Below are 21,900 nucleotides of genomic sequence, written 5' to 3' on the forward strand. Positions count from 1 at the left end.
ACTTTTTTAGAAAAAGGACGAGACGTTCTTTGACATATCCCTGGTTGATCAATTTTCTGCTCAGACACTGGTGACGTTTTACAAAGTCTGAATAGGAGCTGCAAGCTCTTGAATACCTAATAAGTTGGGAAATGTATATTCCATATGCAGGTGAAGTTGGTATATTACTACTAAGGTAGGGGAAATTGATAATTTCAAAATTAAAATCGTCTCGTTTGTCATAGATTCTGGTACTGAGATGACTGTGTATGTCAAATTCGAGGTATAAGTCTAAAAATGAGGCAGAGGAAGCCGTGTCTGTGGTCTCTTTAATTTCTAGTTCTGGTGGGTATATTAATGGAATCCAATCAGAAAAGTTCGGATTGTTAATAGAAAGAACATCATCAATATATCTGAAAGTGAAATTAAATAACCTGGCTTCTTTGATCTTCTTGTTTTTGACAAGTGTCTGAAGGAACTCCGATTCATATGAAAATAAGAAGAGGTCGGCAAGGAGAGGCGCACAGTTCGTTCCCATAGGAATGCCGACAATTTGTTGAAAAAGTCTACCTCCAAATTCAACAAATATGTTGTCAATAAGAAACTCCAGCATACTGATCACTTGTTCCTTTGTGTAGTATGTTTTACCCTTTTGTTCCTTATTAACAAAATATGCCTTGTGGTATCCCAAAGTGATAAATTTATAGCGTATGCTACTATTTTTATGATGAAAAGCATTGTGAATTATTTCTTTTAGACGGGTTTTCAATTTCACATGGGGAATGGTTGTATACAAGGTTGAAAAATCAAAAGTTTTAATAGAACTAATTTCAGAAAAAGACCGAGATTTAAAATTATCCAGAAGTTCTTTAGAGTTTTTCAGAATCCACATATAGTTAATACCACTATGTGAGTAAACAGTTTCACCGTATACCTGAAGACCCTCTTTAACTGCGGACAGAATTTTAGTCAATCTAATGGACAATTCTTTAGTAGAACAATCAGATGAGCCGGCAATGTACCGTTGTTTGTACGGAATTTTGTGAAGTTTTGGTATCCAATACAAACAATGTAAGTCCTCCGATTTGTTGTTCAATGCAATGTTCATAGAAGCCATGAAGGACTTATGATTCGCCAAAATCTCATCCTTGTCAAATGATATGTTTTTGTATGTGGGATTACCTGAGTGTTCATTTATTCCTAATTCTTTTATAAGACACTCGTAGTAATACGATTTACATACAAAGACAATATTATTTGAAGCTTTGTCCGCAGGCACAACAACATACTTATCTTGAAGAGACGATAGACATTTCACAGCCTCTTTGTCACTGAAAATGGACTTACGTCGATCATTCACACAGTTTTTCAACTTATGAATGCGACGTTTTACCAGAGACCTGATTGTTTTGACCCATTCTGACAAAGTGTCCAGTTGAACTTCTCGCTTAGCCCATGATCTGGCGTAGTTCTCAATGGAATCCATAATTATTTTGAAGTTATGGTTCCCATTGATGTGTTGGGGTTCTCTAAACTTAGGACCACGAGAAATCACCTTTCGGAGATTTTCATGTTGAATTATGTTTAGATCCCCAGTAATAACATGGCCAGAGGGGCTGTAATTGTAAGGCGAGTTGGAACAGTCACATGTCAGAGGTTTATTTAGGTATTGTTCTAAATCAAGGTCCTGTAATGCTTGTTTATAGTTAAATATTTTGGGTGCAATGGTTTTGGTGTAACTGTAGGATACAATAGGAACAGACTGATTTTGAAAATAAATAGGAATTTTAGATGTTACCTCCTTGTGATGTAGAACGTTGCTGATGTTGATTGCATCAATTCCTCTATTGTTAAAGTGAACAGGAAGGAATTTCCTCTTTTCCTCATGTAAAGGTTCCGATCTTACTGGTTTAAAGAGACGGAAAAGAGCTACATCACAAATTATACTGACAAGTCTGTATATTGGAGAAAATGTATTAGTACCTCCTTTGTCAAGTGCATAATCTCTCAAACATTTTAGAAAATTAACCGGCAGTGAAAAAAGAATAGTTCTAATGTAATGTAACCCTAACGGATGATGCAGATGAGAAAGAAGGTCATCAAAGCTTCCAGAGGCCGATCTCGATTTGGAAGACTTTTTTACATTAGGCCGATGGTTACGTTTTTGTCCATGACTACGTTGGTTTCGTAAGGTAGTATTAAATACACTCATTACATTAACATCACTGCAGGCTGGACTTGACAAATTTCCTACTCCTTTGACATTATCATTGCAACCATATGGCATTGCAGTACCTAGTTCCCTTATCCAGAAATTTTCTCTATCTTTTCGGAAAGGAGTACTAAGTACTGGACTATTTGTGTGGTGATAAATTTTCTCGATGATGCGTACTTTCATAGATAACGAAGGATCATGGTCCGGTTGATTAAAGTGGTTATAAAGAACCCTGAATTGCGGATCTTTATTATCAGACCGGTGTTGATTCATCCTTTTACGTAAAGTTTGTCGAGTTTCACCAACATAAAGTAGTCCACACAAAGTACATTCGATTCCATACACTACATTGTCCGTGGAACAGTCCAGAGGTTCGAAAGATTTAGTATAATACGTTTTTCCTGTTAAATTACTGGTGAAATCAGGAGTCGTGATTAACATATCACATCTGTTACACGTGCTCCTTTTTCTTTTTTTGTATTAAGCGGTACTAAAATGCATTACAGAGGTAATCGTCATCTTAATTGCGGTATTTGGTTAGTTATCAATTACCGATGAAACATTATTGCGGTAATGACTTACATGTTCTCAAATACGGGTAATAAATGTCTGTTTGCCGCTAAAATTAAAGTAATTACTGCATAGGTAAGGGACGACATCAAAAGTTCAATGAAGGATAAACAAGAGGCTGTCACAACGACAGCAAACCGGATTTATTAATATTTATTTGTGTCCTGGCAATATCACAAGAACCATTACTGATGAATGGTGAAAGTGAAAATCGTCAATATCAAATTTGACCTCCATTTTGTCATCAGTATCAACTAGTAAAATTTGAAAAGCTTAGATTTAATGGTTCTTGAGTAAATGCAACAACGTGAATGGAAACGCCATTTTACAATCTTTCAAGAACCATAATGCCTGAACGGTATTGGTCAAAATCGTCATTATTGAACTTGACCTCTATTTTGTCATCAGAAACAACATATAAAAATTTCAAAAGCTTTGGTTGAATGGTTCATGAGAAAATGCACGGAAACGACTGGAAACTCCATTTTTCAATCTTTCAAGAACCATAACTCCTGAACGGTAAAAGTCAAAATCGCCATTATTGAACTTGACCTTCATTTAGTTGTCAGTAACAACATAATAAAATTTTAAAAGCTTTGGTTGAACGGTTCATGAGTTAATGCACGGACAACATTTGATTGCCGCCCGCCCGATCGCCCGACTGCCCGACCGCCCGCCGTACATCCCCAAATCAATAACCGACATTTTTGTCACAAAAATCCGGTTAAAAACTTAATTCATATAGTTTTTTTCACTGACACCCCTAACCCCCTCTTAACTTAATTTTGGAAAAATTGATTGACCAATAAGGCTATATGTAAAATCGATTTATACAAAACTTGCAGCAATTTGACCCCCCACCCCCAAACTATTTGAATTAAGTTTTTTATCCTTCATTGATATTTTGATGTAAAGCGATACAGAGAAAAGGAGAGAGAAACAAGAATGTGTCAACAGTACACGGATGCCCCACTCGCACTATCATTTTCTATGTTTAGTAAACCGTGAAATTGGAATAAATTCTCTAATTTGGCATTAAAATTAGAATGATCTTATCAAAGGGAACATGTATACTAAGTTTCAAGTTGATTGGACTTCTACTTTATCAAAAACTACCTTGACCAAAAACTTTAACCTGAAATTTGCACTATCATTTTCTATGTTCAGTGAACCGTAAAATTGGGGTCAAAACTCTACTTTGGCATTTAAATTAGAAAGATCATATCATAGGGCACATGTATACTAAGTTTCAAGTTGATCGGACTTCAACTTCATCAAAAACTACCTTGACCAAAAACTTTAACCTGAAGCGGGACAGACGGACGAACGAACGAACGGACGGACACACAGACCAGAAAACATAATGCCCTTTACTATCGTAGGTGGGGCATCAAAAGCGATTGAGAGGAAAGGAAAAACGAAAATAGCGGTACAGAAAGTAGGAAAGAGGAAAATATCGCTCTGTTTCAAGTGTCTTTTTGTTGTTATGATGTACAAGTACCCGGCCACGTCCTTTTTCTATTTTTTTTCTGACATCAGACTCGGACTTCTCTTGAACTGAATTTTAATGTGCGTATTGCTATGCGTTTATTTTCCTACGTTGGCTAGAGGTATAGGGGAGGGTTGAGATCTCATAAACATGTTTAACCCCGCCGCATATTTGCGCCTATCCCAAGTCACACGAGCCTCTGGCCTTTGTTAGTCTTGTATTATTTTAATTTTAGTTTCTTTTGTACAATTTTAAAATAAGTATGGCGTTCATTATCACTGAACTAGTATATATTTTTTAGGGGCCAGCTGAAGGACGCCTCCGGATGCGGAAATTTATCGCTACATTGAAGACCTGTTGGTGACCTTCTGTTGTTTTTTCTATGGTCGGGTTGTTGTCTCTTTGGCACATTCCCCATTCCCATTCTCAATTTTATTTGTCCATCTGATGAGTTAAGCCTCTTTCAACTGATTTTAAGAGTTCGTTCTTATGTCAGCCTTTAATTCAGCGGTAGTCGTTTAATGTTACATATTTGTTTTTCGTTCATGTTCTTTGATACAAATGAGGCCGTTATTTTTTTCGTTGAATTAATTTACATTGGCATGTCAAGGACTTTAATCGCTGACTATGCGATATTGGTTTTACTTATTGTTGTAGGTCGTACGGTGACCTATAGTTGCATGTTGCCAATTATATGGCTGTCTTCTCATATCATATATAACCATAAGTATTAGCACATATTATAGGTTACATATTAGCAAAAATCCTTTAAATCACCTATATTTCTTCGTCTCTATTGCGTATATACTTGGACATCCCCAAAATCCCTCAGTTTACTGCTGACACTTAAAAGAGATGGGACTTGCAATGGTAGGTCCTCTTTTTTATCATAACTTCTTTATTTCATTACCGATTTTCAAGTTTATAGTGAAAAATGTGCAGAAATTATTAGTCCAATTTTTGAAAAAATAAAAGTCTCGCAAAAAACTATTTGCTTAGTATTGACAAGATGTATATTAAACAAAAGCAATAACAGAAACATATGTAGCCAAATGACGCTGGTTAGTAGCAAACTATCGCTAGTAGGTAGCTATTTACCACTATAAAATTGAAGCGGTATTTTTCTTTTTTTTATTTTATCAAATTAGATATTTGGAATGTCGTTGTCTCATCTTATCCACGAAACTGATTTATACGCAGTCAAGAGTTTTACTCATTGGACATACGTTTTTGGCATGACGGGTGAATGTTTTTGTTCTGACGATGATTACCGTTGAGGCAAATATTTCAAAAATTCAGATACAAGACAGAGAGAGAAGAATCTTAGGTTGACAGTACCCAGTCAGCCTAGATGGTGATGTTCCTTTGGCACCATTTTACGGTGTTTATATTTTACAGCTTGTTCGCTATGCCCGGGTCAGATGTAGCGTTTTTGATTTTAATGAACATAATCTAAGTATTACTGGTAAATTATTAAACTAGGGATAGCGTTGCCATAAATTACTTAAAACCTTTACTACATTTTTGCATAGATAAAAAGATTTGGTTTTGAAGTTTGATTTTACCTGTAGAAAACATTATTTCAAATGGGATGGCGCATCCTCATTTTTGCAGAAATGTTGTTAACCGTGCCAGGAAATATAGAAATGATTCTTGTAAACTTATCGCTCCTTTAAATAAACTTTTTCTACATGGTTACTAATTCAAAGCTGTAATAAGATCATTGAATAATGTAATATATTGGTTTAATAATTAATTTTGTTATCAGTAAATTAAAAGCAAACTACATATTGCTAGTATGTCATATACATATACACATTCATGAATCTACAATCTGTCGATACCTGAATCTTGACAGCACAAGGGCACGTTTTCCTCTGACTGTTAACGACGTCTTTAACTTAATCCATTAGATGTTGGATGTGTACGGATTGCTAACATAATCTAAGATGCCTGATTTTCGTTAAAATTGTTAATGAATTTGAACTAGCTATCAATTAACTGCGAGTACTCTCAGATATGTTCCTAATGTCTTTTTATTGTTGAGATGTACAAGTAACCAGCCACGTCCACTAGCATGTTTGTCCTTCTGATGAGTTTAGCCTTTTTCAACTTATTTTTATAGTTCGTTCTTATGATGTACTGTTATACCACTATCCCAGATTTTGGGAGGGTTGGGATCCCACTAACATTTTTAACCCGACCAAATTATGAAGTATGTGCCTGTCCCAAATCAGGCGCCTGTAATTCAGTAGTTGGTGTTTGTTTATGTGTTGCATAATTGTTTTTCGTTCATTTTATTTGATATAAATAAGGCCGTTAGTTTTTACGTTTAAATTGTTTCATATTGTCATTACGAGGCCTTGTATTGCTGTCTTCATTGTTGCAGGCCGTACGGTGACCTAAAGTAAAATTTCTGTGTCATGTTGGTCTCTTGTGGAGCGTTGTCTCATTGGCTTCATACTACATCTTTTTTTATATTGTGCTACCTCGGCATATGGCTCCCGATCCCAGAACAGCCGACAAGTATTACCAGGTTTACAATGGCCACAAAATGGCTGTACCTATGAGCAAACTAAGTTAGGGAGTTAGACCTACGAAAAGGCACATACAGATCCCAGTTATTGCAAGGATTCTTTATGTGCATTCTTTATACTTTTATTATTTAAATGCATGGGATTCAAGATTCTTGCCGGACAAGGCTGCAAATTTGTACATCTTAAGTCAAAAGACGGCAAACTTTCTTGCGGGTTTTTACAGCCGGTAGGAGGGCGACCGATTATGACTTGGATTTTTCCAGTTGGAGAAAAAAATAATTTGTTTTTGATTCTGAGAACAAAAAAAATGTTTGTTTCCCCCTCAGCTGCCACTATATGTAATGCTATAATTGAAAGAAAAAAAATAGTTTTCGCCTTGTCGCAAAAAAAAATAGATTGTTTTTAGGTGAAAAAAAAAGTTTGTCCAGAAAAAAAATCCAAATTCAAATTTTAAGAAAATTGTTAAAAATTGACTATGAAGGGCAATAACTCCTTAGGGGGTCAATTGACTATTTTGGTCATACTGACTTATTTTTAGTTCTTACTTTTCTGTACATTATTGCTGCTTACAGTTTATCTCTATCTATAATAATATTCAAGATAATAACAACAACAAAAAATTTCCTCAAAATAACCAATTCAGGAGCAGCAACCTAACAACCGATTATCCGTTTCATTTGAAAATTCCAGGGCAGATAGATCGTGACCTGATCAACAATTTTACTTCCTGTCAGATTTGCTCTTAATGCTTTGGTTTTTGAGTTATAAGCCAAAAACTGCATTTTACCCCAATGTTCTATTTTTAGCCATGGCAGCCATCTTGGTTTGTTGGCCGAGTTACCGGACACATTTTTTTAATAAGATACCCCAATGATGATTATGGCTAAGTTTGGTTAAATTTGGCCCAGTAGTTTTAGAGGAGAAGATTTTTCTAAAAGATTACTAAGATTTACGAAAAATGGTTAAAAATTGACTATAAAGGGCAATAACACCTAAAGTGGCCAACTGACCATTTTGGTCATGTTGACTTATTTGTAGATCTTACTTTGCTGAACATTATTGCTGTATACAGTTTATCTGTATCTATAATAATATTCAAGATAATAACCAAAAAGAGCAAAATTTCATTAAAATTACCATTTCAGGGGCAGCAACCCAACAACGGAATGTCCATTTCATCTGAAAATTTCAGGGCAGATAGATCTTGACCTGATGAACAATATTACTTCATGTCAGATTTGCTCTAAATGCTTTGCTTTTTAGTTATAAGCCAAAAACTGCATTTTACCCCTATGTTCTATTTTTAGCCATGGCGGCCATCTTGGTTGGTTGGCCGGGTCACCGGACACATTTTTTAAACTAAATACCACAATGATGATTGTGGCCAAGTTTGGTTAAATTTGGCCCAGTAGTTTCAGAGGAGAAGATTTTTGTAAAAGTTAACGCAGGACGACGACGACGGACGCCGACGGACGCCGGACGCCAAGTGATGAGAAAAGCTCGCTTGGCCTTTCGGCCAGGTGAGCTAAAAATAATGTTACCGTTGGTAGTACGAAATAGAGTCAAATCACAAAAAAAATATTAAATTCCGAGGAAAATCAAAAAGGAATACCTTATCAGAAGGCAAACTCAAGCAAATAGATAAGAACCGTCATATTCCCGACTTGGTATAAGAATATTCTTGTACAAATTGGTGGACTAAAAAATTTTCTCCCACCCCTGTGGTATGCTATAAAAACATCCAATTTAATGAGACTAAAGAATACAATTTTTTAGGAAACATTATTAACTATAAAGGTAATTTTTAAAATGCTATCCAAGAACTATCAAAAAAGGGATTGAAGGTCCTATTTGCTTTAAAAAAAAGTAGATTTTCTAACTTTCAATCCAACCCTGTTAATTATTATGCAGACTTTTTGATGTCTTAATAAGACCTGTTTTATTAAATAATAGTGAAGTATGGTTTATGGAAGATTATTTATCCATGTTTAAATCTTTGAAACGTTCAGAACAACATGGTTCTGTTTGTGATACTTTGTCGTTAGAAGATAAATTTTGCTATGAAATGATTCATTATAAATACTGTAAATCTGTCCTACGACTTAGGAAAACTGCATGTAATATTTCAGCCAAAACAGAACTGGGCAGATTTTCTATGGCTTCATTTATTAAACCACAAGTTATGCTATATTTCTGTAGATTTCATACCCATGATATTAATCCTCTGTTAAAAGAAGCCTATGAATTAAATAAGTCCCTGCATAATGATGGTTTTCATAGTTGGTATACATTTGCTCTAAATATTTTTAAAGGATTTTTAAGGATTAAATGCTGAAGAGTTTGAAACTTATGATATACCATACAATAAAATTAAATATTCCTTAAAGATGAAGTTTAAACAGATATCACATGAATTTTATACAAAAAAGTCTTGAATAAACTTTTTTCTATAACAGACAGTTCGAAATTATTTCTATATAGTCAAATAAAAACTGAGATAAAAATTGAAAATTATTTATTAAAAGAATCAAATTTTAAAACCAGACAATTAATTTCTAAATTAAGGGTTAGTGACCATAACCTAGAAGTTGAAATGGGAAGATGTAAAAATGTACCCAGAGATCAAAGGTTATGTAAACTTTGTAATAAAATTGATGATGAATACCATTTTTTTCTATATTGCAAACTAAACTCAACTTTAAGAGATTGCTTATTTTTAAAGATTAATAATATAAATCCTGATTTTACAAATTATCAACCACTTTTAAAGCTAAAACAACTTTTAAATCCTAAATCTGAGCTTTTGACAGAAATTGGTGACTTTATAAAGCAATCTTTAGAATTGCGAAAATGAGGTCCATGTCCATCAAAGGTTACATTAATTACCATTTATAACTATGTTTTTTTTTTATGTTTATATTTGTAATTCTTCACTGTCTGTATTAAATGTTGTATTTGTGTTTGCTTGACCCATATGGGTGTATTTTGCAAATAAATTATTATTACTAAAACGGGGCCTTAATACTAGTGTAAAGAGTACGAGTTCAAAGGTAGCCAAGTTGGCAGGTAATTGTTGTTTAATGTGACAAATTATTGTGTAGTCAGTAAATAATTATGAACAGGTGACCTCTGCTATTATGTTACCACCACCCATTTAACAATTATCCTCAAATCTGTATGTGCACCGAAATTTCGGCAACACAGGTAAATAAAAAAAAATTGACGTTCACAGTTCGAACTATTTGTTCCAGTCGGTTCATTGAACACGTTTGTTTAAAACACTTTATTCTACTATCACGTGGCAATCACCAAGTTAATTATTATTCTGACATGTTGAAATGACCACATACAATATTTCTTGGTAAAATAATGTGAAACTGTGTGCTGTACATTCTATATACAATGAGGTTAGGGACCGGTCAAAATTTATCGTCACATAGGACCGGTGCAAAAAATAAAAACATTTAATAAAAGTTACAACCCTATGGCTTTCTGACTGAAAAAAAAAATTGTCATTACATGTAGTTAAAAATGCATAACTTTATTGACATTATTTTTTTAATTCAATTTATTAAAACATTAATAACATGTACAGTTATTCCAATTATGTTAATAATTCTAGTTTCATTAGATAGTTATATCTTCTTTTACATTTATATGTTATAGACTGTTATTTCAAGTTTTGTTATAATGTTAATAACAATTATTTCAAAGTAATCGTTTGAAAAAAAAACTAGTGTCCTATGGATATTATCTGTGAAAAAAGTGATGTTCCAACAAAGGCGATTCCGGAAAAAAGTATCTCTCCTACTGCACTTTCCACCGGTCATATGTGTAGATAAATTTTGACCGGTCCCTTAGATGCGTCTACCGTAATAATCCTCACTTTCCGGTCCAAACTTCTCCATTTTCCACCACATATTATCTCTATTGTTTTCTTCTTGGTACTGAACGTTTCGCATCGAATACTCATAAACCTCGGTTATACGATCAAAGTTTTAAATGCGTTCTCAACCTTTTATTTAAAAATGTAGCTAAAATAGTTTAATGTTGTTTTACGGTCATCTAAGGTAGGAACTATTTTATTTTCGTGGGAGAGGGGAGGTGGGTAAGTATTTTTTTCCGGACAAACTTTCTATTTTTAAAACAAACAATCTATTTGTTTGGCGACAAGTCGAAAACATTTTTTTTTTCTTTCAATCTTAGCATTAAATATAGTGGCAGCTGAAGGTGGTTTTTTTTTTCAGGGTAAAAACATGAAAACAAAAATAACTAGAAATGACTTGTTGATGTTGCCTTGAATATCTGTATTGTATTTTGTTTCAGGATGAAAACAGGTATACGTGCATACGTGTCACCACATTTGACACTTGAAAATCACATTGAATATGAGTTTCAAATATATAGTTTAAATGATTATCCGCATCATGAGTGGTAGCGGTTCTAAAAATCACAACAGACTTATCTTAAAACTAGACTCAGTGACCAGAATAGCCAAAGAGGGAAAAGATGAACTCTTACATACAGACCGTGACACATTAATGGACATGTTTAAGGGTTAGGGTTAGGTACTGAAGCTTCAGTGAAATCAAATGAGAATATATCTGAATATGTCTCTATTGATCGAGGAGTGAAACAAGGGGATAATATGAGTCCAAACTTATTTAATGTTTACATCACTTTGATGACAGTCTCATCAAATTCTGTTATATTTACAATGATACGTTAACTAAACAGACACAATAAATAAGATAGTCAAAATATGGGAACAGCAGTTATCATCGTGATACAATTTTATAAGGAACAATAGTCATCAAAAGTACCAGGATTTAAATTTCAGTATGTCAGACGCGCGTTTCGTCTTCATAAGACTTATCAGTGACGCTCATATAAAAAATATTTAAAAAATATTTATAACGCCAAACAAGTACAAAATTGAAGAGCATTGAGGATCCAAAATTCCAAAAAGTTTAAAAGAACACAAAAACATCTATCTACAAACACATTCAGTGATTTGCGTGTCTGACGTCAGAAAATTTCATACGTCACATATATTTGTCGTTCAATGTACATAGTTTACAAACAATTTTTAAATTTCACATAGGCAAGGTTAGCATACAGGGTTAAATATCAAAAGTATGTAAGAATAGATTTCCGAAATAGACCGAGATTTAAAATACTCCAAAAGTTATATATAGAATTTATAAGAATCCACAAATAGCTAAGCGATGGAATGGTTTTGACGTTTATGGATCAACGCATTTAGTAATTCATAATAGAAATATATCATAATGACATGAATTAGAACAATATCATACTGACGGGATCTTATAAAGTACAGAGTCACGTTATAAGAACCAAAGAAACACAAAAAGCTGCATATACAAATATGAAAGACACTTAAAACACATTGACGGGATGTATAAGAACCGAGCCACGTCAAATATTACATAAAACAATCCAACAGAAAAAAAAGTAATATTGTTGATAGATTAAATACAAATGAAAGAACAATAAAACAAGTTGTTAAGATGATAAACAACATCAGTACGCAGAATCTATACATCAAGACCATCATGTATTATTTGTGAAGTTGATACGGAATATTTATCAACAAGGTCTTTGTACCTTCCGATGCACTTTTTTAGAAAAAGGACGAGACGTTCTTTGACATACCCCTGGTTCATCAACTCTCTACTCAGACACTGATGACTTTTTACACAGTCTGAGTAGGAGCTGTAAGCTCCTGAATATCGAATAAGTTTGGAAATATATATCTCATATGCAGGTGAAGTTGGTATATTACTACATAGGTGGGGGAAATTTATTATTTCAAAATTAAAATCGTCTCGTTTGTCATCAATTCTGGTACTGAGATGACTGTAAGTCAAATTCGAGAGATATAATGGTGATTTTGTCATTCTTCTTGTATTTATAAACCTTTTCAAGCTCGTTTTTCATTGATATATAGTGTAACTCGCTTGGTATGAATTCCTTTTCCTTATGAAAATTTAAACAGACGTCAGAGCTACATGAAATAGTTGCCACTGCACGTTCAATCAATATGTATTACCCTACTGACAACTCAGATTACATTGAGGGGTTTTCCCACAGACAATTATGCATAGAATTATCTCTTTGATTGCACAATCGGAAAAGTCATACTCTTAAATGTAACGAAGGGTGTTAACCAGAACATTTTTTTCTAATTTGGTTTACTATACAATTTTAACTTCCAATGCATTGATAATGTTTTCTACTTTTATGTCCAATGCGTTAATGATCATACGCAACGTCAAACCATACTATACCAGGTATCTACTGTTGAACGCTACAGATGCGTTTTGTCCTGACCTTGCAGGAAAAATTTCCACTGGACGTTAAGCAACCAACCATTGATCAATCTAGTCCTCTTGTGCAGAGATGTCTCACAGGCAATTATACCACATCTTTTTTTAAAAGAATCCCGTAGTATATTTAGCATAAACTTGCCGATATCCAGTGTTTCTTTTTTTCCATTGACCGTCTACATTTCCTGCCCCAAGGTTGACTGGGGAATACGAAATATGGTCACTTGGGTCTTCTTCATACCGGCAGTAAAACGCTTGCTAAAGTGGGGCGTCCGTTTTCCTTTGCGGAATGTATCGTGTTTTCAGCTAAGTCCGGTCCGAATGAAGACGTTAAATCCGATGCCTCGTGTAAAGAGAGTACCACGATTTGTACACGTTAAGAAACTTTGCAACAACTCTTTGAGGGGTCCGTAGGTGGCCTGTTCCAAGGTAAAAGTTCTGTCCCTAATCTAATATACCCTGATTTTCAAGTGGCAGTCCTAATGTCCCGACCATTATCAAGGATGACCTCTATTATTACAAAACCTAACTTTTATATTTTTTGTTGACTTGTTCTCGTCCTGAATGTATGTATAATTTGCCACTACACGTTAAGCATCCGACAATTAATCACTCTTCAGTTTCTGTCCTTCATCATCTTTCGCCGGCATTACCGAATGTGTTGTAGAATCGGAGTACACCTCCGCAGGAAATGAGGTGATCATTCCCGGTTTTTTATGCCCTACCTACGATAGTAGAGGGACATTATGTTTGCTTGTATGTGCGTCCGTTTATCAGTTCGTTCGTCTGTCCCGCTTCACGTCAAAGTTTTTGGTTGAGGCAGTTTTTGATTAAGTTGAACTCAAATTAGAGTTTTGATCCCGATTTCACGGTCCCTCTAACATAGAAAATGACAATGGGAGTGGGACATCCGTGTACTTGGGACACATTCTTGTTTTTTATGTTGCATCTATTTACTTGCGAAGTGATATTAATCTCAAGTAGATTCTAAAAAGTCAAAGAAGTTCTGGATAATTCATTATCCGATTTTTCTCTGAAATTCATTTTATCAAAACCTTTTTAATCTGTCAACCACCATTCCCCAGGAAAATTGAAAAATCGGCCGAAAGAAAAATGTACAATTCTTTACAATACAAATATTCATTTGTTACTCTATGATACAATACGGGATATTTTGTAAATAAATACCTAAAAGGTGAAACATGCTACACAGAGGAACCAGTGACCAGTATCCTGGAGTTTCTTAATAACAACATATTTATTGAATTTGGTAGAGTTCTTCAACAAAGTGTCAGCATTTCTATGAGAACGAATTGTGCGACTCTCCTTGTCAAACTCTTCTTATTTTTAAACGAGTCGGAGATTCGACTGACCCTTGTGAAGAAGTAAAAGATCAAATAAGCAAAAACCTTTAATTTTACATTCAGATATATATTGATGATATTCTTTCCATGAAAGATCTATACTTTTTCTAAACGAGTTCCATTAATATTTACTCCAAAAGTAGAAATTAAAAAAAAAAAAAAAATACCAAACAACGGATTCATGTTCATTTTAGATTCATACATTGAATTTGACACAACGCCATCTCAGTACCAGAATTCATGACAAACCAGATGATTGTAATTTATTAATCCCTCCTAATAAAAAAGTTCTTCGCCTTAAGATACCAAGATCTTGTTGATACATATTCCGTATTAACGTCAAAAATAATATAAATATATACATTCTAGGTACTGACGTCGTCTATCATCTTATCAATAGACCTGTGAATTGTCAACCTTTTCTGTGTAGTCCATTTTTTTGGTAATATACTTTCGACGTGGCTCGGTACTTATTCATCCCGCCAATGTGTTGTTCTATCGTTATTTTTTTTTTTTACTTTCATGTTTCATTATCTGCTTTTCCTATAATTTATTTTGTTTTCCTTCTTGACTCATTTGTTTGAACCAATGGTGTATAACACGATGTTGACGGCTGTACCCCTATTGTAACCATTTGTTTGCTTGTCTTTGTTTTGTTTATACATTGCGGTAAAAGGAATTTTATACAAATGTACAGCAAGTGAGAGATTAGGTGTGCTATATCAGGTTTAATCCACCGTGGTTTGGATATGTTTCATAAAATAAAAGGCTAACGTTGATACAAGTATCTTGTCTAAGAGGAGGGATAAATTGTACGGCGTAAACAATGACTCAAACAAAACAATCTCTGAAACTGACATTATCAATGTATATATGTCATACAATCTAAGCTACTAACTCCCGCACTTCAGTCTTCCTCGAGACCGCCTCATTTGAATAAAATAGGGATCATTAGCAATGTAAAAGTAATATGACGACATAACAATTAGAACACGTATCAGGTTATTCATGAATTTTTATTGTTTATTTAAATATTCACACAACCATGCTCCCAACTAATGTTGTTTATTTGAATTAATTTGCTCAATCTTATTCATACTTTGTAATAAAATAAACATGAGTTCAATTTATGATAATCATAAATCATTGTTTTTCGGCTAAGGTATCATAGCTTGTTTTGGATATTTCAGAATAAATTTAAACGATGTTCTTCTTATTCTGTGACCCTTCGTCCCATCTCTGCTTATAAACGTAGAAAACTACAACTTCTAATCACTTAATTGGTGTCCTTTCTTGGTCAGTTATTTCATAAAGTACGACTTCTTGATCGTCTATTTCAATTTCTGTACTGTGTCGTATTCCATATATAAAATAAACTATTAATCCTAAAAATAAAAAGTCATGATTTAAACAAAAATGAACTATACCCGAGTCAAGAGCCTGTACTTCAGCTGAATCGAGTTTTGCGTTTTGGTCAATCTTTTTTTCATTTATTGTTTGAACATAAATCAGCCGTTAGTTTTTCTCGTTTGAATTGCTTTACATTTTTCAGGGCATTATATAGCTTGTTAGGTGGTATAGGTTTTGCTCATTGGTGAAGGTCGTACAGTGAGCTATATTGGCGAATTATTACGATATTGGTCTATGGCGGGGAGCTGGATGGGTTCAATAACTTGTGCTCTTCATTGATATTCAAAGAAAAATCAATCAATTTTGAGAGACGATCAATGTATAGCTTCACATCATGCTCTATAATTATTCGATGGAAAAACCAATGCAGAATTCTGTATTTTTCTTTCTTCAGACTGTTTAAAAATTGCAGTGTTTATTTGATAGAACGCAATAAACATTTGTGAGAAAACAATAATCATGAGTGAAATATTTAGTATTTGTACAAAAATTAACAGAAGTTAGCACGAAACTAATACATGTTATATTGCTCGAACTAAATGTACTTTTGACATTTGTTTGAAAGCAATTTTCATTAGTTAAAACGCAATGTTAACTGGCTGGGCCACGTTGCTCATTATTTAAACCGCAATTAGGTTTAGGCAATGATCATTAACTTATTAACACAATATGAAAATGAGAACATGTGGTATTATTGCCAATGAGACAACTTCCCATTAATGACCAAATGACGTAAAACAACATGTTCATTTGCTAGAACTGTTTTTCTTTAGATAAAATATTCACCAGTTAGACTGAGTTGTTTATTATCTTAGCTTTAATGTCATGTATTCTACATGTTCTAGCTGGAACGCAATGCTTATTATCTTAGCTATAACGTAATGCATTCTAGCTGGAATGCAACGTTTACTAGCTTAGCTATAATGTAATGTATTCTAGCTAAAACGTTAAATTAAAATATTACCCAACTAAAACACTAAATTATTAATTAGCTGGAATGCTAAGTTCATATGTTAAGATGCAATGATCACTAGATTGGACGCATGGTTCACTGGAAGAAACGCAAAATAAAAAGTTAAGTATTGGATCAAATACAAAGGTAACAAAGAAACAGGCCGGTAACAACCGTTGTCGGATAGTTTTTCTGCACGAGTAGTCAGGTCAAGATCCGAGGCGATAGCCGAGGACCTTGATCTGACTATAAGTGCAAAAAAACTATTCGGCTGGTTGTTACCGGCCTGTTTCTTTTGTTACCTTTGTTTTTTTTATCTGACTTGTACGACGTTTCAAGAAAGTAATAATACATTTTGCAAGACTAAACATTTGAGAAACTTAGATAGCCTTAAAGGAGTAGTAGAAATGTAAGTTATTGTAAAAACACATTTTTTTCATTTCCCTTCAAAAATAAAATCATGAATCTAATAATTTGATAAAAAAGAACCCTTTTAAGTAAAAGATGAATGTTGTACACATTTAAGACTTTTTAGAATGCAACTTCGTAAAAAAGTAATATATTAAAGAAATATTTTAGTGGTAAGTAGGATAACTTTTGATTTTTATGGATAAAACGGAAAGCGAGGAAAAAGGGAGGGGGTGATATTATTCATTTTAAAATAAACAGGCTGTGATCTTTATTTTTGATGAAAAATGCAGAATGTGGCATTCCATCCCCCTATTCCCCCTTAAAAAAAATCGTAAAAATCGCGCGTTTGTTGCCAAATATGTATCTTTATTGAGAGTTAAACTTACCAAGAAAAAGCCAAATACTGAATCGTAACCAAGCTTTATATGATAGTGATGACATCATTAACATGTTTATGAAAATCACAAGCAACGGCACAAATGGTACATACGGAGTTTTAAAAAGTAAATTGGTTTGATTTTGCGGCTGCTTAACGATGACAATAGTTGTTACAATTAATGTTATCACAGAAATTAAAAAGCAAGCAGTCGCCCACCACGAACCAGTAAACAATGAATTACTAGCAAATATTACTATGAAGGAAAAAACAGTTGTTGCTATAATGAAGACAATAAGTGCTATTGATGACGTCATTGACGTTGTATTTGAAGGTTCTATGGCAACTCCTGGAGGAACTTGAAACAGACTACTCTGACTTCCACTTGGTGTGTCGTTAATTACACTATCCATTTTGTGATACGTGCTGTCACGTGGTTTGTCGGTCATAATCAACTGATTTTTTGTATCTTTTGACAATCGGTTGTAAAATCCATTTTCGGATTTCTCAATGAAAGTTTTACTCAAGCCGTTATTAGTTTTTGGATTAAATAAAGTTGGATATACAAAATCTGTGCTCTGAAAATATTTATCTTCATTTAAGTCTTCATATTCCTGGAAAAGCCCAACGTGTATTGGTTGATAACGGACATGTAAAACACATACTGCTACACAAGTGTATGAAATCAAAGATCCCAATGCTAACATTTGTATTAACATATTCAATGTAACAAACATTGACAATATACAGGCTATTAACAGAGGAAATATTGTTAATTTAAACACTCCTCCAGTGTCGGGATTGAGTAGGCAGCACGGATATAATAAACGATCCATTTTCATAGAAAAGAGCAATCTTGGTATTCCATGTATACTGCTAATCAAGGCAGCGGTTAGGCCTAATAATCCGCCAATCGCAAAAACATAAAATGATCCATTTACTCCTTTGTCTTGATAAGCAGTAGGTATAGCAATACTGTCTTGTAAATTATACCAGGGATATGACAATGTGACAGCCAACGTCACACATAATATTATAACGAACGTCAGAATGTTGGAAGTTATGATTGCACGTGGAACAGTTTTAATTGGTTCTCTTGTCTCTTCGCTCGATGAACACATGGAGTCTATTCCAGTAAAAATACAGAAAAGTGTTCCAGCACCGGCTATTATCTGACAATAGAAAAATATTTTTAAAATATATTGTCATAATTGATTAAAATTAGATTTACATTTATAATAATCCTAACTAAAGACAATGATTAGAACGAGAGAAAAAGGACATGCTTCAATTTTATGTATGTTTATCTGGCAAGTGCTCTGTTAATGATGTTTATTTAGTACGTACAAACTTTTAACAAATATTAATCTAGAATTGGTGGACATCTGTATTGCTCATTTGAAAGCAATATTAATGTTCATGAATTTAGAAAATTCGATAAATATGACTGATCAAATTTTCCGTCGTCATAAAAATATGACCGATGCTACTAGATGAACAGAAATCAATGAATTCACCATAAGTGTTTTACAATCTAGTCGCGTTTACTACTATCTTTTTGTGATGCTTTAAATTTTGTATTCAGATATTCTTCAAAGTCTTTGTTTCTATATAATATGTTTTGATTCGATAGTATCAAAAACTGCTCAATTTCTGATACACACAAAATGTGAAGAATAAAGATTTTGAAACTAATAGCATACTCGTAGTTCGATGTTTTCTGTTCATCATAGTGTGTGCGTTGTTCAGTGTTAAGTTTTGTGTAAAATATATATTTTGTCTTTATCGTATAGTTGTAGCCTTTGTATTGTCGTTCTTTTAAAACCATCATAAAATAAGTAATACATTTCAAAGCATTAATAAAGGATTGAATAAATCCAAAACACAACGTCGTATCATTTTGTGAAATCACGTGATATTTCATCAATTATTACGTATGCCATCTTTCTTTGAAGTTATAAATTGAACCTATTTATGTATCGATCGACGTCTCTAAATTTGTTATTACACTGACATTATGTTTAAGTGAAAAATGCGTTCATTAATTATCTCTGGCAAATATAAAAATAATGAAAGCAGGGCAATGGACAGCTATTTCTTATCTTGAGAACAGCACCTATAAATCTTTACCATATTATGACATGATCTGCTCTTACTAGAATCGTTTAGCTGATTTCAACATTATCTCCTCGTAAATGTCAGGCTGTAATTTAATTAATGGATTTATTTAGTGAATCTTTTACTTTGACTGTAATGTACAAAACACGGAAGAGTTTATATCCAGTTGATATCTCAATTGATGCCGTTTACAACTACATCAGATCACGAAAAGAGTACCTAGTATGTAATAATAAAATGATTTAAAATACAAGATATACCATATGACATAAAATCATTCAAAGAATATTGATAAGCAAATTTTTAAATAATGCTAAAGTCAACTTCAGAAAACTAACACATGACACGTCATCATAGATACCGGGTTTAAATTTTATATTTACGCCAGACGCGCGTTTGGTCTACAAAAGACTCATCAGTGACACTCGAATCCAAAAAAATAAAAAAAAGGCAAATAAAGTACGAAGATGAAGAGCATTGAAATCCAAAATTTCGTCTACAAAAGACTCATCAGTAACGCTCGAATCCAAAAAAGTAAAAAAAAAAAAAAAAAAAAGCCAAATAAAGTACGAAGTTGAAGAGCATTGAGATCCAAAATTCCTGAAAGCGTTGCCAAATACAACTAGGGTAATCTATGCCTGAGGTAGAAAAGCCTTAGTATTTCAAAAAATTCAAAGTTTTGTAAACAGTAAATTTATAAATATAACAATATCAATGATAATTCATGTCAGAACAAAAAGTGCTGACTACTGGGCTTGTCATACCCTCGGGGAAATAAATCTCCACCAGCAGTGGCATCGACCCGGTGGTTGAAAATAAACTCATCATAGATACCAGAACTAATCCTTGGTCGCATGTTTCATTGTTTTGCTTTAGCATGAAACAATACCAGCAAATGAATCGTCATTTACTTACTCGAATGGCGGTCTTGAGCCTAACTTTATTGATAAATAAACATAAAGTTTGTTTTAAAAAAGTATAAATTGTAACTTTAAGATACGTACCCCTGTCAAACCAAACGGGAAAAAGCCTGGTGGGTCCGTCCAATTCTCATGTCGCACATGGAAGATACCAACACATATAATGCAAATAATGACTAATCCATTCATTGTAGTTAGGATAAAGGATAACAGTGTGGACGCCTAAAATAATAAAAGAAATGTGCATAATAAAATGTCTTGTCTCTTGATATATGAAGATGTGGTATGATTGCTTATGATACAACTCTTCAAAGATACTACAGAACTAAACAACTGTGTGTCACTGTTCATTAAGTCTCCCTAAACACCATTGATAATCTGTTTGTTTACAGAATATGTAAAAGAATGAATATAACATTCTTCGTGATCACGTACAAGAATAAAAGAGCAAAAAAGGTATATCGTTCTCTTTCACTTTTGATCTATTAGGAGTTTATGAAAGTTGTCAAGGAATAAATGAATTGTTCAAGAATCGTTTTCGTGATCAGGGTAATGTTTAAAACCAATGCGTGTCTTCCTGTTTACGCGTTTCATTTCTTGATTAGTGTAGGTGATTTTACAAGTTTCATAAATTGTGATTTAGACATTACATGACCTAACAGTAAAAGACATTTAGTAAAAAGTTAAAATCACTTAATATTTATTTTCTACTTTCTAGTTATAGTGCTTTTGGTATATGTCGCCTCTCTTTTATTATTATAAGATAATCAAAAGCAAAAATTGTAGTAATTATTCATGCATGTTGTATTTGTTTGATTATAATAAAAAAATGATTATTCTTACTAAAAAAATTTTACAGAAACTCATAACTGTAATGTATATTCATATGAACAAACTGACAAAATTAAGTGCTTTAAAAAGTGGATCAAGTGAAAAAAAACTGTTAATATTCCTGACTTGGTACAATCATTTTGCTTCGGCAATAGTCGGTTTAACCTGATTTATCGCTTGTTATACCTTCCAATTGTATGACACTTGTTTATAATTCCGTTCTGTTAACAACCTACTATAATAAACAAAGACATCTATTATATGTTAATGTGACAACCCGTGTAAACATGCATCACAGACTGATTAAAAAATATAACTAACATCGTGGATCCATTAATCGGTGGTCTTAGCTACAGTGTATTATCTAAAGATTTATAT

At 33.4% G+C, this 21,900-nt stretch overlaps 1 protein-coding gene across 1 annotated transcript in view; it reads right to left on the reverse strand.

Annotated features, from left to right (window-relative positions):
- Window positions 1–15,501: 15,501 nt before the first annotated feature.
- LOC143056641 (high affinity cationic amino acid transporter 1-like) overlaps window positions 15,502–21,900 on the reverse strand; it is a 49,439-nt gene continuing 43,040 nt past the window's right edge. Inside the window, exons 6-8 of the mRNA XM_076229799.1 lie at window positions 20,776–20,913; window positions 17,664–18,825; window positions 15,502–15,889 (exon numbers count right to left, since the gene is read on the reverse strand). Coding sequence (XP_076085914.1) covers window positions 15,777–15,889; window positions 17,664–18,825; window positions 20,776–20,913 — 1,413 coding nt within the window. The 3' untranslated portion in view covers window positions 15,502–15,776. The remainder of the gene's footprint in view (window positions 15,890–17,663; window positions 18,826–20,775; window positions 20,914–21,900) is intronic.

This window comes from Mytilus galloprovincialis, chromosome 13, assembly GCF_965363235.1.
Source record: "Mytilus galloprovincialis chromosome 13, xbMytGall1.hap1.1, whole genome shotgun sequence".
Lineage (NCBI taxonomy): Eukaryota > Metazoa > Mollusca > Bivalvia > Mytilida > Mytilidae > Mytilus > Mytilus galloprovincialis.